The sequence below is a fragment of the Haplochromis burtoni genome, unplaced genomic scaffold (genome assembly GCF_018398535.1).
Source record: "Haplochromis burtoni strain Fernald_Lab_line unplaced genomic scaffold, NCSU_Asbu1 Contig_61, whole genome shotgun sequence".
NCBI classification, from domain to species: domain Eukaryota; kingdom Metazoa; phylum Chordata; class Actinopteri; order Cichliformes; family Cichlidae; genus Haplochromis; species Haplochromis burtoni.
In genome coordinates this window covers 630,893-656,086 of record NW_024582422.1, presented here as the reverse complement: position 1 = coordinate 656,086, position 25,194 = coordinate 630,893, and the positions used below count along the sequence as shown (strand labels likewise).

Here is a 25,194-nt window from a genome sequence, read left to right as displayed (position 1 = left end):
AGTTTCAGTCCTGCAGTAGGAGCAGTACCAGTACAACAGCAGTATTAGTACTGTAGCATTATATGAAGTATTACCTGCTGTAGTACACGGATATTACTCGTCACCTTGTGGCCGAGCTGCAGCTCTCCTCCATGCTGCGTCCTGTCTGCTGAAATCTGACCTCGGCTCTCCTCGATAATTATAGCCTTCAGGTGACACATCACATGACAGATTACAGACATGCGGTCATATGACCGGCTGTTACTGCATCTGAGACAGACCCACACTAAAAATACCATCAGCTGATCAGGACCAGAGCTGCAGGTTACTGAGGGTTACCCCCCACCCCCAACATAGGCTCTCTCGCGCGCACACACACACACACACACACGAGTCGTGTTCAGCTGTATTCAGAGGTTTTATTGAGTTTCACACATTTTGAATCCGACCCACTCCCAAACATACAAAACACTTTTTACACGTTTACATTTCATCTGTCGCTAAAACCGACGACGCTAACAAAAAGAAGACGACGTGACACCAACATAACCCGACACCGTGCTCTGTACCCAGCAGCCACCAGGACAGCGAGGAAGTCCAGGAGGACCGACCAACAGCTCTGCAGCGCTACATCATGGCTCCATCACCTCAGATATAGTTATCAGGTTATAGCCGAGGTTTAATTGAAACCAGCTTCCTGCTCTGATGTCCAGAGTCGGCGCACTTCTGCCCGAGACACATAATGAAGGTCCAGACTGGCGTTACCAAGAGAATTTAACCTAATTCAGCTTTATAAACCTGATATAACAAAAGAAATTCTTACTATTTTTGAAAGCACAAAGAAATTCCCGAAATAAAAGATCCAGTGCAGTGTGAAGCTGTGCAGGAGGAGGGGAAAGAAAATCCCACATAACACCATTTACATTTAAAACGAACCATAATCCTTAATTTCAACTCTAATCTCAGATTATTTGCCGTGTCCATGCTCCAGATGCTGAGAAGATGGAGTTTAACAGCTGGCAGACTCTCAGTGCGGTCTGCAGTAACAGTCACTAATAAATACGACGAGCAAAAATAACGGAGTCAGGTCAACAGGAAGAACTCCACAGCAGCAGCTTCAGAGGGTTAATGGTGTCAGACCAAGGACACAAACCCCCCCTCCACACTGACAATAACTGTCATTCCCACTGGTGCGCTGGCATGATACCAACAGTTTCCTGCATTGGTCACAATTCAAACGTGGTCAAGGCTCATGAGCGGGACTGTGAGGAGGATTTTATAATCAAACAGAACCAGATTGACAAAATGAACTAAAAACACCAAGGCTCTACTCACAAACCGCCGCGATGATGTGAGCACACCACTGATTGCTCAGCAGCAGAGAAAACTGCCATCACCATCCGACCGACAATGAGTTTGCCTGACTGATCCAACTGACACGAGCACGATCCGATCCAGCAACGTTTGCTTCGATCACGCTTGGTCACATGACTTCACAGTACATGAATATGTGGAGTTTAATGCTCAGGATTTTAGAGTTTCAGGGCAGCTACAAACCATCGAGTCACCTCCTCTGAGGGTAAGCGTACGTGCGGACGCAGTCTGCAGGTTTAACCTGAACCCGGTGGGTCGGGCTTCGTGTGGGCAAGATGGAACAGCCCGTGTTAAAACTGGGCCTTGGCGGAGGAAATTCAGACAGAGTGAAAATGAATATTATTATTTAACAGTGACAGGACATCAGGTGTCTGCAGGTGAGATTCTGTGGATGACATCACGATCACATGAGTTTATTTAAATCTGCTCTCAACTCTGAGTGAAACCATCTGACACGCTCACTGTGCAGCTACAGGTGTTTCCCCTCATCTTCCAGCTCATCTCAGACTTGAGCATCTCACCTGGACACCTGACAACAACTGCTCTGCAGCATTTGACTGTATATAAAAGATGGACAGAGAATTTAAACCTGCATTCTCTCCGCTGTTTTTTCTCTGCTAATTTTAGCATCACACCACAGCTGATGCACGTGGTATAAGGCTCTGCCCTTGTCATTTGTTGAGCATTTGTTAAAAACCCAATTTAAGGTGTCACCAACTGCTGGGTGATAGCATGGTAGCCATCTTTTATATACAGTCTGTGATTTTAATGCATTAAAACGCAGTAGCCTGCATTAATTTTAAAAAAGGCAAATTGTCTCGATTTATTTCCTGAGGCTCCAGTGCAGGAACAGGAACTCGACAGGAACTCACTTCCTGTTTCTGGTCATTTCCACCAGACTGGACCTGCAGAACCCACAATCATGACCCCAGTTCACACTGTGTGTTTGTGTGCCCTCTGATAGGCTGACCCCTTCTCCTCTCCTCACAGTGCCTTGCTTAAAGGCAACAAGGAAATGACAGTTGGCATTAAGGCCTCAGACAGAAACAGGAAGTGAAGGCAGGGAGAGGAGAAGGAGGCGGAGCAGCGAGGTCTGTTAGCGTGGTGTCCCGCCCTCCCCGGGGCTGATTGGGAAACTGTTTATTTGAGGTCCAGCACCATGCTGGCCGGGTTCTCTAGGTACTCCCTCCACAGGTTGGAGAAGCGACACATGGTGGCGCCGTCGATAATGCGGTGATCCGCTGACCAGCTGACCTTCATGATGTGAGCTGGGACCACCTGACCGGCAGCGTCGAACCTCGGCAGCACCTGGACACACAGACAGGAAGTCAGCAAGTGTTAAAAAACAAACAGCTGCTCTGTAATGCCACATCCTCAGCAGCAGGTAACAGCGTAGCTGAATGGATAAACTCCTGAATTATGGTCCATGCACCATCTCCTGTGGTTTCACAGAAGAAAGAAGAACATCAGGTGGGTATCTGAGCATGCTCAGAGCCTGCCAGCTGATTGAACAGTCACCTGATAGTCAGACGGTCCGGTTTAACTTCCTGTTGTGATTCACGAAGAAACCACAAGCACACCTTAGTAAGTTTTCCTTCCTCTGAACAAAATAAGTTTATTTTTCAGAGTGAGGAACAAAACCCTCCTCCGAAAGCCAGAGAACATCATTCTCCTGAAGACACTGATTTAAATAATTTATAAAATATTTATAAATATTTATATGAATTTATTTTATAAATTCATATTTAATATTTTACAAACCAGGTCAAATGTTTTATATTCTTGAAGATATTGAAATAGAACAGGTAATCAGAGTCAAGGTGAGGTACACTTTAGACCATCTTCTTGTTCTTTATTGCGCTCCTTGATATCTTGTGCTATTCACCCTTTTTCCTCTCATAGTAAACTAAAACACACCTGAGTCTGTCTGTGCTGTGTGTTCGGTCTGACCACGGCTCACCTGGATCTTTCCTAGCGCGCCGATGGCGACCTCGGGTGGGAGGATCACAGGCTTGGCGTATGTGCCTCCGATCTGGTTAGAACACAGCAAGCAGAGTGAGGTCAGTGCAGCTTCTCTCAGCACTGTTGTGATATTTTGTGTCGCTGTTGTTTTCAGACTCACAGATCCAATGTTGGACAGCGTGAAAGTGCCCCCCATCAGGTCGGCAGTGCCCAGCTGACCCGATGCTCCGAGTACCTGCAGGCGGTTCAACTCAAGGGCAATCTCTAACACGCTGAGCAGCTGGACATTCTTCACGTTGGGAACCAGCAGACCCTGACTTGTGTCCATTGCCAGGCCGATGTTGTGGGCCGCCTGAATCACATGAAACACTACCATCAGCACTAATGACGCCACTGAGCAGCCAGGGAAGCAAAGCCGGCTCAGAGCGTGCTCTTACCTTGTAGGTGATGTTCTGGCAGTCCTCATCCACCGAGGCATTGAGGATTGGGAAGTGGTGGAGACCGAGGGAGGCAGCCTGAGCCAATGAGAGCACAGCATTAACTTCAATACCAAACATGGGATCGATCGGCAGCTCATGCATGGCGCCTTAACCCCCAACCTTGATGAAGAAGGGCATGTAGCTCAGTCTGACACCACGACTCTCGGCGAGAGGTTTCAGCTCTGACCTCAAAGCCACCAGGCGACTCAGATCAACCTCGTCACAGTAACCGAAGTGAGGAATCTTCAGCGCCACAGTCATCGTCTTCACCATCGCTTTCTGGAAACCTGAAGAGCCAATCAGAATGTTTACAGAGAAAAGAGATGACATGCAAGGCTCGCAGTGAACAGCGTAACACTTGGGTGTGACAGCAATCTCTGACCTTTGAGGGGCTCCGTCACGTCCTTGCCAGTGAAGACAGGTTTAGGAGTAGCGGGTGGAGGTTTCACAGCCGCCTTAGTGCTCACAGGCTTGGCAGCAGCAGGAGCCGGGGGCGGAGTCTGAATCTCCTGGAAAGGTGTTGGAGGCAAGATGGCTCCTGTTTGCTTCGCCAGGAAGTTCAGGATGTCCTCCTTCAGGATCCGACCATCTTTGCCAGTCCCCACCACCTCACTGAGCTTTATCTGAGGGCAAAGCGACACCTCAACTGGGAACACAGTGGGACAGACTGGGACAACCCGATGGGGACAAATAGGAATCACACTTACATTGTTCTCGATGGCGAGGCGTCTAACTGCAGGCGTGGCCTGCGTCTTGTGACCTTTGATCTCCTGGTGGGTGTGTTCTTCTTGAGCCATGGCGGGCGTCTCTACCACGTCCTCCTCCTGGATCACCTCTGAAGGATAACAGCAGTGAGACTTTCAGCCGTGAACTTGGACGGGCAGACGAGCAAAGATCTGCTGATGTCTCACCTGAGCCAGACTCTGTTTCGATATCCACCAGCGGTTTTCCCACAAAGGCCGTGGCATCTACATCGTAGTAGAGCTTTTTGATGACCCCATCATAGCGGCTGGTAATGGTGACCGATGCCTTGTCGCTCTGAACCTCACAGATGCTGTCAAACTGAGAAACTTTGTCTCCTTCCTTTACGTACCTGCCAGAGGAATCCAGTTTTATTTATGCACTTTTAAATCACACGACCTGAATATGCACAAGGACATATCTTGGTCAAAAATGACTCGAAGGTTCCTCACAGTGTTATTGGAGGCCATATTTCTAAGATTTTCTGTCCCAAGTACAATAACCTCAGTTTTATCTGAATTCAGAAAATTAGAGGTCATCCAGGGCTTTAGGTCTTCCTGACATTCCTGCAGTTTAACTAATTGGTGTGTGTTATCTGGCCTAATGGATAGATAAAGTTGTCAGGGTGTCATCTGCATAGCAGTGAAAATGGATGCTATGCCTTCTGATGATACTACCTAAGGGAAGCATGTGTAATGTAAACAGAACTGGTCCTAGCACTGAACCCTGTTGAACTCCATATTTAACTTTAGTGTGTGAAGAGGACTCTCTATTTACATGAACAAACTGGACTGTAACGAGTTAACAAGCTATACTTCATCACAGGTTACAAGTTACAAGTAGTACATCCTAATCGCTTCATATGTTCACTTGTTTGTTCTTTTACAAACTCTGGGGTTTCAGGTTTGCTTCATTTTAAAAACAAAATAATACCAAAATTTTGTCATGACAATAAAAACGGGTGCTTGAGCTGTTGGACTCTTATTTTTTGGGGGGGGTCACGTACCACTCCTTGACGGTCACCTCCATGATTCCCTCACCGATGTCAGACAGTTTGAACTGCACGATAGGTCCTTGATTCACTGCCGAACAAAACAAAACAGTGACATTATCAGAGAGGGACAAAACAATCTGCTGATGGAGGTCAGCGTACACCACCATGAGCGATCTGCCTCAATTCTCCCAGAGTCCATCACACAGCTGAGAACCCAGAACAGTTCACCATGATACAGATCTCCATGGCAATAGTAGAGAGATCAGAAGAGGCCAGGACTCAGGTGCTGCCGGTCTGGACTTACCCACAGCGACATGCAGCCCTCTGCAGCTGAACACCTGGAGCTTCCTGTCACATCTGAAGGTTATTGGCTGCAGAGTCCTGTCACATCTGAAGCTCTGCAGCTGGAAAGATCTGCGGCTCTGCTGACTCAGCTGATGGGAAAAGAGCAGATAACTGAGGTCACCTGGACCAGCCAACACACAGGTGCTTCAAAGCCACGCCCCCTGATATTCAGGGCCTGATGGTACTTCCTTCAGGTCCTAAATGTCAGACCAGCACCAGCACTCTGAAACTCAAACATGAAACTCCTTCAGGTTCTAATAAAGATGCATACAGGTGTTATTTTAAACAAGGTGGCGATGTAACCCTAACAGAGGAAAAAATGACAGGCAATAAAAAAAACAACATGCCTCTGACACCGTAGCACCAGATCTATGTTTCCTCATCTGCATGAAAATGAGTAAACAGAGTGAGTTTACACTGATTTAGTCACTGAAAATAATGCTGAGCTTGACTTTGACACTTTCAGGAAGTGGGGGATGATGGGAAATGGCCTACAGGCTGTCACCTGCTGACAGAAACCCTGCTCAGGTGTTTTCTTATTACAGGTTTCCTCTGAATTTCTCGAAGCTGACTCACTCCCATGTCACTTCTCACTAAATAAGACAGGAAGTTCGCTTTGAAAGTTATCCCCATCACTGGAGGACCACCTGTCAACCACGTCGTTTCCGTCGTTTGAAACCACATCTGCTCCTGACGTCTGGAACAAACACCTGTCCTGGTGGCAGCAGGTGAAGCAAGTTTCACCTGCAGGACAAACCCTGAAAATTACTGAGCTCGGATCTGAGTCAGAACCCGTACACAGCCGGTTCTGGTTCTGACCCATACCCTGACCCGGAAACAGCTCCTAACCGTCAGGAAGCAGTCGCAGTTGTTAGATGTTAGCCACAGCATGCTAGCTCAGAGGCTGTCTCATTCCATTAGGGTTAGCATCAGCTAGCCCATTGGCTAGCTATGCTAATGCACTGAGCTTGGTGACGTTGCGCACGCATGTCCGTTAGCATTAGCCGCAGGTCAGCATTAAGCGCTTACAGAGCCTTTGAGGAGAACACGAAGCTTGTATTTGCTCACCAGCAGCCGCCTGAACGCGCCGAGAGAGCCTCTGGTCACCGCTGCCATCTCTGTGCTCCGCCGCACGCCCCTCTCTGCAGCCAATCAGTGCGCAGCGCCGGCCTCTCTTCTTCTGCTGCTTCCAGCAGGGCTCTCAGACGTCACACAGGTGTGATGGCGCCGTGATCAGGAGAGCTAATGAACAACAAATTAATTTATCAATCCTTTTCTGGTTTTTACAGCCTTAGACGTTCCACAGTTTTTATCCATTATTAATAATAAAATTATTTGTTATTTATTTAAAGACGGGTCAGCATCATGACATCGGCAAGCTGCCGTTTGTGCACCTGTCCAGATAAGGTAAGATAAGATAAGACTTTATTGATCCTGCGGCGGGGAAATTTGTGCATTACCACAGCTCAGGTACAGATAGTAGAAGAATACAAAGAGTATACCAGAATATAAAGACAAGAAATACAAAATAAATAAGATAATACAATATATACAATGGTAGATTGTACACGCACACTCAGAATGTGTTCTTGATAGGAGTTGTAGAAATATGCAAGAAATAAATTAAAAACTATTTTACTACTACTACTATTACTATGGCAGAGAAATCAGACAAACACTGGCTTAAAAGTACTTTAGTGATGTTAAGCCTTTTAAAAGAATTTTGTAAACAACACAGTATTACAACAGGTTTTAACAGAACTTCAAGTATAAAATTTTCCCCCAAAGTAGCAAAAAAATAGAATAAAAATAAAATTGTGCACAAGTAAAAGAATTAGTCCTTTTAAGTCCAAATGGTACCAGTGGGGCCCATGACAAACAGGTGTATTGCATTAGAGTCCATCCAATGAGGAGTGTGTGTGTGTGATTGTCTGTCCTACCGTACTACTTGTACAGTAGAGGATTGTAGTCCATCAATGTGCAAATGAGTGTGCGTGTATATGTATATCGTCTCCTAGGATCTTGGGTTGGCTCGCCATCCAGTGAATACTGGAACACTCTGGGTTCTGGAATCGCTGACCTGGTCTTTGGATTCGTCCCATACAAAAACCTGACCGCTGTCAAGTGGATGGTCAGCGTTTACGTGAAGCCACATCTCAGTAAACCTTCCGGTTTCGCTCTGCCCTCGATAACAAAGTTTTAGTCCGCCTGCTCAACTCTCAGCTTTCCATCAGCAGGTCCTTCTCTACTGGAAATTAATCTATAAATATAACTTTACTCCTCACAATACCCCTATATGGAACAACAGGTATATCCGTCTGTGTAGGAAATCTGCGTACATGGATGAATGGAGATCTAAAGGGATTTGGGCTGTAGCTCATTTTATGGACAAGAATGGGGTCTTATTAAAACATGAGACGTTTTGTGAGAAATTTGATGTAAGATGTACTGCTAAGAGATATAAATCCCTAATAAAAGCCATCCCAGTCCCTTTGAGATCAACAATAAATTAAGATATTGTGCACTCTAAAATTTCTCCTGGACTGAGACAGCTCTGCATAGCCGGAGTTGAATTTGGTGACAGCAGGTTTACAAACAAGATGATCAAGAATATTTTGATAAATGAAATTTGCCCTAATCCGGTTAAAATAAATTATATTCTTAAAGAATTTGACACCATGGAGGTTAAGGCGATAAGAAGAAAGTATATCTCACTTCCTCTTTCCCCTAAAGTAAAAGAGGTTCACTTTAAAATCATAAATGAGGTTTATCCAACCAATGAATTCTTAAGACGGAAATTTAACTTAGATGTGAACGCCTGCACATTTTGTGAAAATGATATTGAAAGTCTAGATCACTTGTGAATCAGTGCACTCCTTCTGGACTGACATGTGGAGCTGGCTACAGAGAATTCAGTTACCACATTTGACGGTGACAGTAATAAAATTTGGAAAACTTGATGAGAATGCAGATTTTGACTTGTTGATTAGGACGTTTTTGTTACTGGAAAACAATTTTATTCACAAATGCAGATATTTTAAAGCTAAACCATGTATAAACAGATGTCTGAATGACTTTAAACTCTGGGCCAAATCGCTGAAACTTGTCAATAACAAGAAAGCTCATAAACTTGTTGTATTATTTAACAAGTTTAATCTATGTTAAAAAAGAAACCTCCCTATTTAATGATCATGACTGCCCTTTTTTGTTCATATTGATTTTTGCCTTTAGTTTCAAATCCTTCAATGACTGTTCTTTCTTTTTTGTTAACTCTTTTGGCTTTGTGTTTATTGTTTATTGTTTAGTTTTTTTCTTCCTCTTTTCTCGTTGTAACGCTCAACCGAGGATATTACATATTCGGATTAATGATGGTGCCTTGTATGTTATACTGTTGTTTATAAATAAAGTTCTAAAAAAAAAAAAAGTCTGCCTGCTCTGTTCGGCTGTAGAAACAAGCGACTGAAAACTTGGGAGGTGGTACTAAGGAGGGACAAGAGCTGCCAAGAGCTTCACCGATTGGCTGACACGCGAGAAGTGAAGTAAAACAATAGGCTCTCATCAGAGCTCATCAACCCTCGGAGAAACTTAACCCTTGTTTAACCAGAACAAATATATAAATCAGGTGGACATGATTAAACTAACGGGGTTCCTCCCTTCGTAAAGTGAGGGTGGAGACTGAAGTGGGACAGTATGCAGACAGCTGGCGATTGTGTGTGTGTGTGCTGAACTAGGACGTTGTACATGAGTGCAAAATCAATTAAAAAACCCAGTCTGTCGGGTCACGGTCCTTTACACAACGTAAAGTGAATAACGGAGTCAAATGTCAGCACATATTGTCACATCTTTATTCTGCCTCGTCACAGACGTTATTAATATTAAAATACAAGCATTCATGAAATTTGTGGCGAAGCATCAGGCCGGTCTGAGTCCGTCTCAGCAGACAATGATATCGTCACAGAGCGTGCTCGTGTCCGGCTCGTCAGCACTGCTCGAACCCCGCCATCAGAGAGAGCGCCAGAGACTCCACTGCACAACAAGAGAGACAGACGTCATCAGCTCCTCTCTGCTCACAGCATACAACAACACACCGGACAGCTACGGTGGCCCAGAGGTGCCAAACACATATTTCACTAACTGGAAAGGTTTTCAATCATTCAATCCTGTGTGCTGACAGGATGACCAGCACAAACATCCTATTTCTCATTTATTACTTTCATATCCTGTTAAATTGACCTCGAAGGATCAGATTGCAGGAGACTTGTGGTTCCTGAGTCTGAGCTGATGCAGATGTCAATAACTGAAGGTTGGCTTTTGTTGGCCCTTGGAAGACTTTAACCGCACACGCTCGAGCCCTCGTAACGACATTTTCAGGCTGAAAATGTTGTGCGGATATCTCGTTATGAAGTCGATCCCCTCTGAACTGCGGACACACTCTGTATGGAGGAAACACAGAGCGCTGCAGCTGGATCCCGACAGCCTCGTAGCGTTGACCGATTTTACATTTAAGCTTTTCCAAGTTGGATGTTCTGCACCTTTGGACCACCGTACACAATCACTGCGTATGACATCATCACCCAGACGACAGACTCACAGTGAGGGAAGGAGCCCCGGCACACCGCCTTATTGAGGATCGTCACAAGGAACATGTGGCAGTTTTTGAAATCAGATTCCATTTTATCGATGGACTCGATCCTGAAAGAGAAACAACATTTAGCTGCAGAGCTGGTGTGTCGTCTGTGTACCTGGATGCGCACAACTGTCACATCAACACCACTGAATAGATGCATCACTCTTACTTCCAGGCTCCAGCCTGCCATCTGTCCGAGAAGATGAGCACGAGATTCAGAACCTTCATTATCGCCTCCTTCACAAAACTGACCTGAGAAAAGACAACATGTAGAAACAGGTTGAGTCTGAGCAGGGAGCCAAAGTGAGATTCGGCCCACTGAAGGTTCTGGGTCCCACCCACAGTACAGTGTCTTACAAGTTTTCCTGGAAACATAAAGAATCACTGTCTTATCAGATCCAATTTATTTACTTGCCCGCCATCACACACTACAGTGAGGTCAGTACAAGCAGCGGTGCTGATGGTGCAGCAGCATTTTTTGTACTAAAGCAGGAAAACTGAGAAACACCTCAAGCTGCTCATCGTGTTCTTAAACGAACGAACGCTTTTTCATCATCTCAAACAAACAGGAACCTTCTTTACAGCTGATTGCGTCAGCAGTCAGACTGGTGGTGATGGCACCATCATAAAAGTTCACCTTCTCCCTCAGCAGACAACGGTCGTGAATCGTGGCCAGGTATCTGTAATGGATCTTGATGAGCTGGTCCAAGTCCTTGGCTTCCTGCACTTGGTGCTGAAACTCGAGTCCTGTGCTGTGCAGAATCTGCCGAGACACAAAGCAGATGAAGAGCCAGAGTTGGTCAAACTGAGAATGCAGTGAGGACTGACCTCATCCTCACCGAGCCTGGTTCTGCAGGAGGTTTCTTCCTGTTAAAAGGGAATTTTCCCTTCTCACTGTCACAATTGGCATGGTCATAGGGGGTCATAGGATTGTTGGGTTTTTCTCTGTATATTTGATTGTAGGGTCTACCTTACAATATAAAGCACCTTGTGGTGACTGCTGTTGTGATTTGGTGCTGTGCAAATAAAAATTAAGTGAATTGAATGTCATGGGTGCACTTCCTGTTTGCAGGAGGTCAGTTTGGTGGCTTGCCTCACCCTCGTCATGATGTAGTTGTGAAGGCTGTTGACAAAGTGCATCAGTTTGACCCTGAGCAGACACATCCTGTGGATCTGCTGGTTCACGCGCTCTTTGACCTTGACCTCCTCGGCTGTGGCGCCCTCCAGCTTCTTAGTGACGTCTGTAAAACCTACGAGTAACAACCATTTATCAGAGAAATGACTGAAACGGGCTTATTTTCAGTTTTCAGCTTCACGTGGAGCTCGTACCACTGAATCGAAGCGTGTCCAGACTGTACTTGGCCCATTTGATCTGCAGCAGGAGGAGGAACACTTGGTTGTAGATCTTCTGACACTCAGAGCTGATCACAATGTCCACGGGCCAGGGAACCTGTGCAGACACGTACCAGGAAACGTCAGGTGGCGGATTGAACAACGCACCGACAGACACCAAAGCACAAACTGCAGTGTTCACCTTGTAGCTCAGCGTGAGGACTTCCAGGTTGTTCACAGGCTGTTTTTTCCTGGAAGCGTCGATGGGCTCCAGAAACACCGACAGCCTGGGAAACAGAGACGCCTGATCAAACTGATTCTAACATAAATAAGGAACTGTGTCACAGCAAATGTGCACTGTACCTGCTGCTGTCCTCCGGGTAGCGCTGTCCGACCGCCTCTTGCAGCTGCACGTTCAGAAACGACGGCTGCTGCCAGCTCTCCTTCTCCTGCACCTTGTCAAAGATGGCCGTGTAAAAATCATACATGGTGTCTCCAGCTTCCAGCAGGAAGTAGTTCCTCATCGCCTGAAGGTATTCCAGCAACCTGCAGACACGCCACAGAGCTCAGAAGCTTCCCTTTCCCTGATTTTGGAAACAGGAAAAGCGTAGCTGAAGAGCCGTGCTTACCTGTAGTCTTTTGTCAGAGTCTTCATCAGGTTCCCACAGCACTCAATGTACCTCCTCTCAATGTGCGGGTAGAGACAGGAACGCAGTGTGAGCTCAAACGTCTGGCAGGTGACCGACTGGGACGAGCGGTCCACGCTGAAATCCCCTCCGGAGAAACACTCCTGGAAGTCGCTCTGCTCCAAGTACAGTCTGAGGAAGAGGAGGGCAGACAGAACGCACTCAGACTCGGGAATAAAGAAATCTCGCTCGTATCCGCGCAGAGCTCGAAGGAGTAGAAAACAGAAAATCTCACATCACAATTTGTTTGTCACGTTCAGAGCTAAAGACAAACTCTGAGCTCTGAGCTGTCCACTCTTCTAAGACGTGAACAGCTTACATTTCTGACAATCTGCATCTTTATCCTGCGATGAATCCCAGACTTTGTTGATCCTCGCTGGACATTTGCTCAGAGGCTTGTAGAAGAACTCTGGCATTACCTGGCAAAATTGATGGCCAGCAGCGGGTCATGGACATCGTCAATCTCGAGGTGCCGCGCCATGATGGACTGCATCTTGATCAGACTCCTCCTTGTGGATTGCTGCTCCGTCATGCCATCCGCTGGGGACTCCTCTCGGCTGCAGAGGCGCGACTGCACGGACTCCAGAAAAAGCGTGTGCAGACTCTTCCTCTCTGCGTCTGCAAGCAAACATCCAGGACAGACAGCCCAGGTTAGTGAGGTCAGCTCATCGGCAGAGGCATGGCACTCAACAAACTCTGAAGACATCCGGGAGAGCAGAAGCATAGAAAACCCCATCTGTGGTTTGTGTTGACCCGGTCAATGCAGCGCCTTCCTCTACTGAAACAAACAGACAGAACGAAGCACTGACCTCTGGAGGCTCGCTGCGACTTCTCTGCCTCCTTGCAGTCCAGATTCTTGAGCAGCTGCATGGACTTCCCGGCCATGATAATCTGCTTGAGGACAGGTTTAAGGAAGGACACCATGGTGAGCTGTCTGCCCCCCGAGGCCTGATCCCCCCCGGAGCTCCCGCTGGCCGCGTCATTCAGCTTCTCCTCACTGTCCACCGTCTCCGATACGCTGTACAGCGTGTAGGTGGCGTACCAGAAGTCCCTGTGATTCACGGGCACGTCTTTGTTCCTGCAGCGGGAGAAAGAAACTCAGCCCACAAAACGCTGCTGAAGTCACATCACACGCACACACACGGTTTCTGCAGCGCACCTCTGGATGATGAATTCTCTGGCAGGGTCAAACAGATGGCCGTGAACGATCCACTCGTCTACGATCTCCAAATACGGCCGGACCGTCTCCGTCCACAGGGAGAACAACAACGCCACCTGGCAGACAGAGAGAGCAGATGCGTTTGTTTCCTTCCACTAAATCGCTCCCATGTCACAGTATCCCACGACGAGTGCTCACTGCCTGCTCCGATGCCTCGCCGACGCTGTCATACTCGATGATGGCCTTATAGAGGGTGTTGAGCAGGTGGGAAGCCCGCACAACGTTGGGGGTGGCGGGCGGCACTTCGGCGACACCCGTGCAAAAGACCCTGTGCAGCACTTTGATCTGAGCCAGGTGAGGGCTGAGCCGCTCCAGCACTGCAGACAGAGTCACTGTCTCATCTGCAAACAGACACGGCGCAGATTGGGAATCAAACGAAGGCGGCCGGGCTCAGGATGACAGAACAAGAAAACCAGCACGGAAACAGGAAGCCTCAGTGATCCCTAAACAAGCTTGGACTTACCGTTGCATATGAGCTCCCTCTCAATCGTGGTAAGCTCCTCCTTGAAACTTGTGAAGTACTTGTTGAGTGCCCACACGAAGGCCTGGTAGGTCCTGAAGGGAGGTTCGGAGGCCTTCTTAGAGCCGTAGGTGGACGCGGTGCCCGGCGGGCCCGGCTCCGAGCTGTGGCCTGTCACCTCGTCGATGAACCTCTGCAGCCTGAACACAGCCTGACCATAGATGGCGATGTGCTCGAGGACAGAGCGCAGGCAGTTCTGCAGCACAGAGGAGAAAAACACTTTTCACTACAGCTCGCATTGCACGTGCTCAGTGACCTCCGTCAGATGTGAACTCACGCCGGTCAGATGAGTCACCACCACATTACTTCTGACTGACACCTTTCCGTCGTGCTGCTGGAATATGAAGTGTTTCTTGACCCCAGAGAGAAGCCTGCAGGAAGAAACTCACACAGTCAGCAGGACCCTGAACCCACCCTCAACACAAACCTGATCTCGGTGTGTGGCGACCTGCAGGCGACTGTCGTCATCTCTTACCACAGCGTTTCTCGAATTACTTGCGTCTCTGTGACGAAGGCCTTCTCTTCTGGCAGGTACAGCGGATCCGTGTTATACAGGTGCTGATCCCTGAGGGGACAAATGCAGCATCAGCACCAAATACTCTAATTTCAAACTATAGCTCCTCCCCCAACTGCACCCAGGCATCCCTCTCCCAGCTCTTCCCCTGGGGGGGGGGTTCCATGTCCAAATGTTCTCCCCACAGGTAGGACGCTGTATATTAATTTTTAACTATCATTGAGGATGAGCTCACCACACATTGAGGAGGTTGGAGTGCAGATGCAGGCTGTGGGGAAAACGAGGTGCATGCGATGCCCAGTACGGGGTCACCAGATGCTGCTCCAGCCAGGCCCTAGCGTCAGGCTCCCCCACTGAGAGGAAACATGGGGAAAAGGTTCAGTGTGACAATAAAACACCCTCCATGTCCGAGTCGCTTACACTGCAGCGCATTCTGGGTAGTGACATCAACGTTTTTTGTTCAGCTTTTGTGACTGAACAGGAAACAAACCAGAAGCTCCTTCCTCTCATTTGGTGGAAACGTTGTAAAGACCTGCACCTTCTGCTGTGTGACTGCTTCGCACCTGTCCACGTGACTGGAACGGTTTTGTTGGCGTTGTCCTGGTCCTCCTGAGGCGTCCTGTCCAGCTGGATCCCAGAGTCCTCCCTGCTGATTGGCTGCTGACTGTCATCATCCTCGCTCTCCTCCTCAGACCACTCCTATGGAACAGGAAACACTGATGGGCACAGCTTACCTGTAATACGCCTGTAGGTACTGTGCTCAGTATAATACAAACCAGGACACTTCCTAAAATATATAAAAGCAGAATGCAATGATCTGCAAATCCCATAAACTCATATTTTATCCACAATAGAACACAGAAAACACAGTAAATACTCAAAATGAGACATTTTACTGCTTCGTGACAAATCTGAGCTCATGGGGAATTTGGCGACAGCGACACCCTAAAATATGGGACGGAGCAACAAAAGCGTGTGAAAGTCAGCGATGCTAAAGAGAAGATCAAAGGTGAGCTGGCAGCAGGTCGGTCACGTGATCAGGTAGAAAAAGATCATCTCAGAGAGGCGGAGCTTCTCAGAGGTTCACCAACCTATTTAAGAATCACAGTCCACGCTGTGAACATCTCATCATCTACACAACATGACATCATCAGCACACTCGGAGGATCTGAGTGTGCTCTCTGTGCACAGGCTGATGACTGTAACCTTCAGCAGAAACACTGCTCTGTGATAAATCTGTGCACGGCTCAGGAATATTTCCATAAACCAGCGTCTGCGAGCAGCTCGGCGTGCCATCCACACATGCTGGTTACAGCTTCGTCATACTGACACGAAGCCACGTGTAACCATGATCGAGAAACAGCGCCGGCTCCTCTTTAAAATGGACCAAGGCAAAGCAGAAACTGATCTCAGGTCAGAATCATCAGCATGGCTTCAGAGGAGAAGAGTCTGGCCCACCTGCAGTTCAGACCTCTGACTGGCCGACAACATCTAGAGCGTTGTGAAACAGGATGAAACACAGCCGGGACTGCCGAGCAGCTGGAATCCTCAATCAGACCAGCCGCTGTCCTCAGTTCACAGACCATCACAGACTGATGTCAGAGAGGAAGCACAGACCTGTCCTACTTTACAGACGTGACGCTGCCGTCAGATTCAACACAAGTTCACGTTTGATTCAAAACAGCCTTTTCTGTTCTACAGTGAAGAAAATGTGACTTTCTTTAGGTTTTTTTAGCGTCTGACTTTGTTGGAGCTTTTCTGGGTTTGTACTTGTGGGTCAGAAATGAGTTTTGTTTTTCTGCCTGTGAACACAGGTTAGTGATGATGTTAAAGTCATGTGACTGTGGTGTGGTGTTCATGTTGCACCACACCACAGTTGCACCAGATCACCCTGAGCAAAAACCCGTTGTCAGCGGGTTTTTGCTCAGAGAATCAGAAACAGCTCTGCATTCATAAAGGTGGGCTCGGTGACTCACAGGTGTGTCTGGGTACGGCCCCATGTCTGCATCCTCGCCCTCCATCAGATATTTAGCCCAGTCAAACTTGTCCTCCGGTTCTGCAGACATAAGACTGAAAGATTAACATAAACTGTGTGATTTTTAGCCTTCAAGGATAAGTGCTAAGGTTATCTGGAAACAAATCATTTGGCCTTTGACATGAAGTGCACTTATAATCACTGCACTGATGTTGTGCAGTGAAACACGGTGGGCAGATTTCCTGCTGCTGAAGCTTTCGATCTGACTCTGAAACAGAAACATGGGCGCGACTGTGACGACGTCACTGGAATCTGTTCATCTGATCCTGGTGTCAAAGCATCATTAGCATCTGTAATGTGGGATTCACTAAAACAAAGCTTTGGTTTAAAAAGTTCTACTTTTAATGAGAGAAAAAAAACCGCTTTGGAAGAATATGTGAAAAACGTTCTGTTTGTACCGTTTGTGTTTCCAACTCCAACCTGAGAAAAGCAGAATTAATGAATTCAGAATGTGTTGACACGTTGGTCACAGATAAAGGGAACTATGCGGTTCTCACCGGCCTCCTTCAGCCTGGGTCGCTCTGTGAAGTCTGTGTTTGAGGGGGATCCCGACAGGCAGAGCAGCAGTGACAGTATGCTGTAGTGTGCATCGGTCTGAGGAAACACAGATCACGTTTCACTGAGATATTCTCACATCATTGCAGTCATGTTTCAATGTTCGAGCCCGACACACCAGAAAACTGTGTGTGTAACATGTGTTACTGACCCATTAGGGCTGCGTCATCTGTCAGAAAACTAGCGCACACTTTATTACTGTGCACTTTTCTCTTGCACTGCTGTGTCTGTATCGTTCTGTCTTTGTTTTGGTTTCTTGCACACTTTATGTAGTCTTGTGTTGATTGTCTGATATATGTAGCACCATGGTCTTGGAGGAATGCTGTCTAGCTTCACTGTGTACTGTACGACGACGCATGGTGGGAATGACAATAAAGCTACTTGACTTGAAAAGACTAATGTGATTGTTTATTGATTGCAAGTTTACACTTATTACCTTCATCCATCCAAAATCCCCTCTGACTTTCGTTCACAAGTTTCATGCTAGAATATGATGCAGCATGCCAACACTGACTGGTGTCGCACATGAGTATTGATCGCTATCCGTCTGTGATAGAGCAGAAAACAGCTGTGCGCTACCTTTTCCCCATCTGTGTTCGGTAAAGGTGAGTTCAGGAATTCTTCAGTCAGTCTCATCCAGCTTTCTGCTTTCTGTAGGTCCGAGTGCACCACGAGCTTCTCGTAGATTCTGGAAAACAGGGCAGACTGTCACTATACCATAACGTTAGCTGGAGACGAAGAGCGGAGGATGACGATGGAGCTGCCAGGCAGGAGGAGGAGAAGAAGAACTCAGGGGAGGTTGGTGGATGTAGCGAAGGGGGACAAGCAGAGGGGTGCAGTGACAGGGGAGGATTCTGGGACAGGAGGACATGCAGAGCCCTGAAGGAGAACATACACATGTTTAGTTTGCTCAGACTTCACTGTTTTGAAGGAGTCACTCACCCGCTGACACTGCGCTCCACTTTGTGGCTGTCTGTGTCCAGATATCGATGAAACCTGAGGAGACACGAGGCGGATGTTAGGACGCTGTGTGCAGCAGCCTGCTCCCCCGCACACCCGTAAAAACTCACTTAAAGTTGGACCAGGCGAATTTGAGCGCCAGCTGGAAGTTTTGGTCCTCCTCATCCTCGATCCCGCTGAGACACCTGATCAGCCGCTTCGTCTCTCTCTCACTCTCCTTTTCGAAGGTGCTCCAGTGCGCCATGTTGACGCTGTCAGCCGGGCTGCAGTCCCCGTGAACGGGCACAGATCGAAGCGGCCTGTCGGTCTGCTTCCAGCCCGCGGTTTCCACCCGCGAACAGGCTAACAGCGCCGGAGATGTCTTAAATGCGCCATTATAGACAAATGGCTGTCTCCTCCATTGATTCCTACAGGACCGCGCAGTGTTAGCCCCACCTCCATAACAAACAAGTAGCACTGAGCATGCGCAAAAACAATTCAAATAAGTTACCGTTTTTATTTTTTACTGTTTTAAAGTAGTTAAACCTCGTTTCTCAGTCGGTACAAAAAATGACAAAAACTGAATATTTCACTTTCTGTGAATCTACGTAGGAAAATGGCGGTAATGCATCCGTATGAGCAGCAGAGGCCGCACGGGCACTAGTAAACAAAAAGCACTGAAATACGTTAAAGGACTAAAATGAGTACGTGAAGATGCTTCTAGACAGCAAGTCCATGGTTTAGTTCTTGCAGTGACCCGGATAATGCTCGCACGGGTCAACGAGAGGACGCGCTATCTTGATATCGCCTTTTAACCAGGTGAGGAGCGCAGTCAAAAGCCCCCGTGGTGATGGTCATGATTCTCTGCAGATGCTCAGGTCATGCTCACATATGTACAATAGAAGATTTTACGAAAATAAAAGCCTGTAAATAACTTTTGATTTGACTGTATTGATTTCTCTATATTTGAATACTTACACATTCTTAACACTCTATGTTTCCAGAAGAAAAAGGTTCATAGCAGTTTTGTTCTACAGCTATAGACTCGCTAGTGCCCTCTGTGAACTCATGAGCTATGCTATTAGCTTAAAGCGCTCACAGAAGGCGGCGAGTGCGCTGAAACACTGGGGTTCCCATAATTCAGCGCGCTCACGGGCGGGTGCTTTTGGTGGACGCCTCTTTCCTTCGATGCTCTCTGTTGTCGGCGTCAACAAGTCCCGCCCCCACACTGCTCACTCTTAACTCACAGAGACGGTGGACGACAGTAGTCCCGGCGTGAGACAGCGGTGCTGGTGTTTCTACTCAGACGAAGCGGCAGGGGGCGTGGCTAACACTCCGTACAGCAGCGACCCTGCGCGGAGATGAAGAGGAGGCTAAACAAGAAGTACCTGCTGCTGATCCTGGCCTACACCGGACTGCTGCTGTTTCTGCCCTACGTGCTTGACTCTCGGGACCGGGCGACCCGGCCGGCGGCGCAGCTCCAGCCCCGCTGCCCGGAGTTGGAATTGCCGTGGGAGGACGCTGGGGGTCCCAACGGCAGCGAGCCGGCGACCGAGCCCGCCTCTAACCGCAGCCAGCCACGGATCCATGTCTACCTGCACGCCACCTGGAGGACCGGCTCCTCCTTCTTGGGCGAGCTGTTCAACCAGCACCCGGACGTGTTCTACCTGTATGAGCCCATGTGGCATATCTGGCAGGCGCTGTACCCTGGGGACGCGCAGAGCCTGCAGGGTGCCGTGCGCGACATGATGAGTGCACTCTTCCGCTGTGACTTCTCGGTGCTGCGGCTGTACGCGGGCGGGCAGAACGTGAGCAGCGCTTTCATCTTCGGCTGGAAGACCAACAAGGTGCTTTGCTCCGAACCGCTGTGCCGCGCGCACCGGCGCCACGAGGTGGGATTGGTGAAGGAGGAGCTGTGCGCGCAGTGTCCGCGAAGGGAGCTGCGCGAGCTGGAGCGCGAGTGCCGGAAGTACCCGGTGATGGTGATCAAAGGTGTGCGTGTGCTGGACCTGGGCACGCTCGTGCCGCTGATGCGGGACCCCAGTGTGAACCTGCGCGTCGTGCAGCTGTTCCGGGACCCGCGCGCCGTGCACAACTCGCGTCTGAAGTCGAAGCACGCTCTGGTGAAGGAGAGCATCCAGGTGCTGCGCAGCCGCAGACAGAGCGACAGGTACAAGCGGTTGCTTGCGCCCGCGAACCGTGCGACGCGCGCGGAGAGCTACGTGTCGGGCGCCCTGGAGCTCATCTGTGACGGCTGGTTGCGCGACCTGCTGCTGCAGCTGCGCGCACCGCCCTGGCTGCGCAGCCGCTACCTGCGCCTGCGTTACGAGGACCTGGTGCTGAGGCCGGCCGAGCAGCTACGCAGGCTGCTCCGCTTCGCTGACCTGCCCGCGTCTGCCGCGCTCGAGAGCTTTGCGCTCAATATGACACGCGGGCACGGCTACTCTTCCGACAGACCATTCCTCATCTCCTCCCGCGACGCCAAGGAGGCTGTCCACGCCTGGAGGGAGCGGCTGAGCGTGGAGCAGATCAGTCAGGTGGAGGCGTCCTGTGGCGAGGTCATGAGGCAGCTGGGCTACCAGAAGACGCATGAGGAGGACACAGCGTCCTGACAGAGCTGTGGGCCTAGGTAAGCTGACAAGCGCCTGTTTATGTTGCTGATCTGAGACCTCTGACCTGACCTGCTTGGATCACAATACAGGTGAAACTAAGACTTTCATACATCACAGCCTCCACGCTGATGACAGGGCATGTCACATGTCTTAACCCCAGACTGAGCCCTGAAGCTGCTCTCACCACACACACACACACACACACACTCTAACGCACACACACTGTAACACACACACTGTAACAGACACACACTGCCAGGGAGAGCAGCCAATAATCTGCTGAGGTCATGTCGCTGTTCTTCCTTCAGTTTGATTAAAAAAAACAATGGAAATTGTTTGTTTAACTCAGAGGAGATGATGCTCTGGAAAGAGCATCTTCCTGTTAATGACAGGAAGTGACACGAGTGAGGCGTGATGCAGTGAAATTTTATTTCTGACATAAAATGCAAACAAAAGGTAGTAGCAGATAGTAATGGTCATAATTGTGTCACCAAACAGCACAAAACCAACAAGAACATCATTTAGATTCAAAATTTAAATGGTAATATTCTATAAAAGCAGATGTTTGCAGGTGGTTTAGCTGTGTCACAGTTGCCGATGGAGCTTTCGCCCCAGCGTTGAGCCCAGCTTCGGGTCCGAGTCCTCGTCTGGTGAACAAAACGAGAGAAAAAAAGAAACTGAACCAGACTCTAAGAAGTGACAGCCAGCTTACCCCGTCGCCCGGATTGTTGTTGGAGGCGATGTGAACATGAGAGTCGATGAGGGCATGAATTTGTGTCTGTGGGTAAAACCTGTAAGTCTGTAACATCACCTGTACGCACTATAGTTGCAGGTTAAAGCCGCGTCAGTGACAGCGATACAATCCACAGCGCTTAACAAAACTCAATCAGGACTGCACTCACCTGTTCACAGTGTAGTGTCTAACAGCTGTTCCTGCATCAGGAAACACACCTACACAGACAGGATGTAACATGGTGACCTTATCAAGCTCACAGTAAGCAAAGAGGTCTGAGGCTGCTGGGTGTATGGGGCATATTTAAAGATTCAGGTGTGGTTGGAGACAGAGCATTGGGCTAAGAAAGGAAGCAGGTGTTAGAGGAAACTTACACTTGCTACTGAGGGCATGAACCGTGCAGGAGGAAGTTCTCTTTCAGGTTGTCTGCGTGTTAATAGGAAGCAGCGGTGTGCGTGCAGAGCTGATGACGTTGTGTCCTCGGCTAGATGTGGAAACATTGTTTCCAATGTTTCCACATCAAAACACGACATCAAAGCACGACCACAAAGGTCAGAGGTCAGACTGTTTAAATGAAGGCTGGGTCGAGTCTGTGTGTGTCTCTGTCTGTGTGTGTCTCTGTCTGTGTGTGTGTGTCTGTGTGTGTGTGTTTCTAGGAATGTGTGTGTGTGTCTGTAGTTCATGTGAACAAACTCGGTGTGGATGTGTGACTCCTGATTTGTGGGCTGTCCGCCTCCCTCAGATACAGGTACCACCTGTAGAGAACAGAAGCGCTGACGTTAGGTGTGTTGTGTAGTTCGTGTAGTGTGGTTGTTGGAGCGTGTGTGATGCTGTGATGTGTTAGTGTGTGTTTTCTGAAGCACAGGTAGGAAAACAAGCGCCGCAGAACTCGATGGGAACATGGAGGAAGGCGATTTGGTGATTCCATCACAAAGACCTTATGGGTGCGGGAGTCAGGGACGTGCGGTTCTGTGGAAGAAGTAAAGCGTGTTTCATGTTTCGATGGTGCTGATTGAATTAAACTTTAATCATGTCGTTGATGGTTTACAGCAGCGTTTTGTGTAAGCGGCTGCACTTTGCTCTGATGGTCAGATAACGATCCCGGTCGGTTAATATGTCCCAGATTTAACTCGGTCAATCTGTAAAATAGCTTGTGTGGCTGAAGAAGGGCAGGAGACAGATGCTGTCCAGGGTAGCAAATGATTTGTTTAACATCACTGTGACCAAAAATATTTACAAAAATAAAGAAAAACTCAACTCCGAAGTTAACTTGGTAGAAATAAACATAACTGAACATAAACCAACAAAATTTAATGTCAAGTGCACTCAGCTAAACTGACCTGGTCCTCTCCTTTTGAACACCTGAGTTCTTCTACTTAAATACTCAAGCTATCTAAACAATATCCTCCTCCGGACTATTCCATTCAGTAGGTAAGATAAACATTACCATTCTCATAAACTCATGATGCTACTCTTTACTAGCAATAAAAGAGACTAAGGTGTAGCCAATACATGTTACATCAATATATCTCTCTCAAACAAACATAATCCTAAAATTGACTTTATTAAATTAAACCAGTTCTCCCCCCTCTTCACCTGTTCCCTTCCCGTGACATCAGAAGCTAAACAGGAAGCTATAAATACAGGAAGTGAGGCAGCACTTCCTCCTTTTGCTCCTGGAACACCGGTAAGTCAGGTGAGTTCAAACCAAATAAACTAGACAAATTAACAGTTGAAATAAATAAAATGTTAACTTAACAAACTTGTCAATGTTGATTTAAACCAAGATGTTATATTACATAAACTGTAAAAGTGCAAAACATAAACAAACCCGGGATAGTAAATCTTTGCAAACTACAGAACAAAGATATGGTATGGCAAAATCAAAGCAAGAATGTTAACTAAGAATAGCAAGCTTCAAATCTGGACAAATGGTGTTCTCACCCACTTTGTCATACAATCACAACATGTCAAAGACAGAGAGAGAAGTCCCCCCCCTCCCTTTAATGACCTGCTCCTCCATAGAGGCCTCTTTGTTCTGTCTCTGGCATTGCTGGCTCCTCTTATGGGGGGAGGAACTGCAGCGAGCCGTCAAGAAGGGCATCATTGTGTGAGACTGTACGTGACTGGGTAGAGCTCCAGGGCGACAGCGCGGCTGTCACCGCAGGCTCCCACAGACACGACCTTTAAGGGTGCTGTGAGAGCCACGCAGGCTACAGAAACGTCCCCACAATGCCTGCGCAGTGTTACGTCACAAAGTCTGAATGTTCCAAGAACGTCTGAGGAATGTTTGTCATTTAAACGTTAATGGTTAAACGTTGTTGATTAGATATTGACCTGAAGTTGGAATCCTTTTATAAAACGTCCCCACAGTGTTATAGAAGAATGCTGAAAAAAAACAAAACAAAACACTTTATGACCTTTGACCCCAACAATGGTCACAGAAATGTCTCCTTTATTAGTAACCTTCTTTATTAATCCTAATGTTCCACAATGTGTCTCTGTGTTTTTTCTCTTTTACCACCTACGCAAGAATCACCTGAAAGAGTATGGAGAGTTTACAGGTGAGAAGCAAAAAAGAGCCGTCAGGTGCTCCAAATAAACCTTAGACTCAAATGTTAGAACAGGCTTTTCCCCGCAGCACGCCATGTAATAAATACTCGCAAAGAAAATAGAAGCCGTTACAACTTATATCTAAAAATATATCGTTTCATGCATCGGTCAAAACACTTCACACAAGTAAAGTTGCCCGAGATTCACAGAATTTACAGAAAATGCACTATTTTGTGATATTTATTGTTATCGGGATGAGAAATGTCCTATATCGAGATATAAGATTTTCGTCATATTGCACAGCCCTATCTCTGCCCTGTCTTTCTCACCAGCAGATGACCACCCCTCCCTGAGCCTGGTTCTGCCGCAGGTTTCTTCCTGTAAAAAGGGAGTTTTTCCTTCCCACTGTCACTAGTGTGCTTGCTCATAGGGGGCCTTGTGATTGTTGGAGTTTCTCTGTATTATATTAGGGTCTTTACCTTACAATATAAAGCGCCTGGACTGTTGTGATTTGTTAAAAAAAAAAAAAAGCAGGTTATTCGCTCACTGTTTTCACTGGAAACGCTTCATATAACATTGTTTTTATTCTAACAAACATCCTCAGAGTGATTCAGGCTAATTATTTAAGACTTAAACGTTCCTGTCTTCACAGATAGATCATCATCACTGGTTCTGTTTTCTCTGTTTTGGTGGATGTTTGACCCTGAATAAGATAATATGGATGGATGAACGAGTTTTGGTTCCTTTTTTCTTTTGTTCAGATTCGTCCCTCAGTCTTGTCCTCGTGTCTCTGGTTAAGTTTGTCTTGGTTACTTCCTTTTTGTTATCAGAGTATTTAGACCTTTCTCGTTCTCTCAGCTGCTTTAGTCTGCATGACAAATATTCTTGTGCAGGACACTGAACCTTCAGAGTGTGAACGTTAGAAAGCCTTAAGCATGGAAAAAGTGCTTGTGTGAATGTGTGTGAAAGGGTGAATGAGGCATGTTGTATAAAGT

General features: G+C 47.6%; 4 protein-coding genes across 4 annotated transcripts in view; 1 reads left to right on the top strand and 3 right to left on the bottom strand.

Annotated features, from left to right (window-relative positions):
- Positions 1 to 378: 378 nt before the first annotated feature.
- dbt (dihydrolipoamide branched chain transacylase E2) lies at positions 379 to 7,042 on the bottom strand. The gene is made up of 11 exons (XM_005922947.3): positions 6,943 to 7,042; positions 5,834 to 5,963; positions 5,542 to 5,617; positions 4,706 to 4,887; positions 4,502 to 4,629; positions 4,177 to 4,417; positions 3,915 to 4,081; positions 3,753 to 3,830; positions 3,476 to 3,667; positions 3,314 to 3,385; positions 379 to 2,661 (listed from the first exon to the last, which is right to left on the bottom strand). Exons 1-11 carry the CDS (start codon positions 6,988 to 6,990, stop codon positions 2,494 to 2,496), a joined length of 1,482 nt encoding a protein of 493 aa, XP_005923009.1. The 5' UTR covers positions 6,991 to 7,042; the 3' UTR covers positions 379 to 2,493.
- Positions 7,043 to 9,697: 2,655 nt separating this feature from the next.
- Positions 9,698 to 19,388, bottom strand: tubgcp5 (tubulin, gamma complex associated protein 5). Its single transcript, XM_014333761.2, has 24 exons — positions 19,280 to 19,388; positions 18,433 to 18,729; positions 18,305 to 18,358; positions 17,942 to 18,050; positions 17,305 to 17,401; positions 16,749 to 16,828; positions 15,336 to 15,471; positions 15,008 to 15,125; positions 14,734 to 14,823; positions 14,536 to 14,629; positions 14,202 to 14,454; positions 13,877 to 14,079; positions 13,679 to 13,794; positions 13,329 to 13,597; positions 12,939 to 13,137; positions 12,463 to 12,651; positions 12,197 to 12,379; positions 12,036 to 12,120; positions 11,831 to 11,951; positions 11,600 to 11,751; positions 11,139 to 11,264; positions 10,671 to 10,753; positions 10,466 to 10,566; positions 9,698 to 9,900 (listed from the first exon to the last, which is right to left on the bottom strand). The coding sequence occupies exons 2-24, from the start codon at positions 18,564 to 18,566 to the stop codon at positions 9,854 to 9,856; spliced, it is 3,039 nt and encodes a 1,012-aa protein (XP_014189247.1). The 5' UTR covers positions 18,567 to 18,729; positions 19,280 to 19,388; the 3' UTR covers positions 9,698 to 9,853.
- Positions 19,389 to 19,553: 165 nt separating this feature from the next.
- The window catches only part of chst7 (carbohydrate (N-acetylglucosamine 6-O) sulfotransferase 7), an 8,539-nt gene continuing 2,898 nt past the window's right edge, over positions 19,554 to 25,194 (top strand). Inside the window, exon 1 of the mRNA XM_005922945.3 lies at positions 19,554 to 20,930. Coding sequence (XP_005923007.1) covers positions 19,663 to 20,913 — 1,251 coding nt within the window. The 5' untranslated portion in view covers positions 19,554 to 19,662 and the 3' untranslated portion in view covers positions 20,914 to 20,930. The remainder of the gene's footprint in view (positions 20,931 to 25,194) is intronic.
- Positions 21,146 to 25,194, bottom strand: part of slc9a7 (solute carrier family 9 member 7) — a 26,900-nt gene continuing 22,851 nt past the window's right edge. The window contains exon 16 of the mRNA XM_042221120.1: positions 21,146 to 21,560. Within this exon, the coding sequence (XP_042077054.1) occupies positions 21,441 to 21,560 (120 nt within the window). The 3' untranslated portion in view covers positions 21,146 to 21,440. The remainder of the gene's footprint in view (positions 21,561 to 25,194) is intronic.

Bases quoted from the DNA above. Each gene is read 5' to 3' on its own strand.
- tubgcp5 (XM_014333761.2), bottom strand. From the start codon at position 18,566: ATGGCGCACTGGAGCACCTTCGAAAAGGAGAGTGAGAGAGAGACGAAG. The intron at 18,051-18,304 runs GTGAGTGACTCC...CCTGTTTTCCAG, and splicing joins GTGGAGCGCAGTGTCAGCGG to AATCTACGAGAAGCTCGTGG. The intron at 13,795-13,876 runs GTGAGCACTCGT...TCTGTCTGCCAG, and splicing joins GCGAGGCATCGGAGCAGGCA to GTGGCGTTGTTGTTCTCCCT.
- dbt (XM_005922947.3), bottom strand. From the start codon at position 6,990: ATGGCAGCGGTGACCAGAGGCTCTCTCGGCGCGTTCAGGCGGCTGCTG. The intron at 3,386-3,475 runs GTGAGTCTGAAA...TGTTCTAACCAG, and splicing joins CGCTGTCCAACATTGGATCT to ATCGGAGGCACATACGCCAA. The intron at 2,662-3,313 runs GTGAGCCGTGGT...CTGTGTGTCCAG, and splicing joins GCGCGCTAGGAAAGATCCAG to GTGCTGCCGAGGTTCGACGC.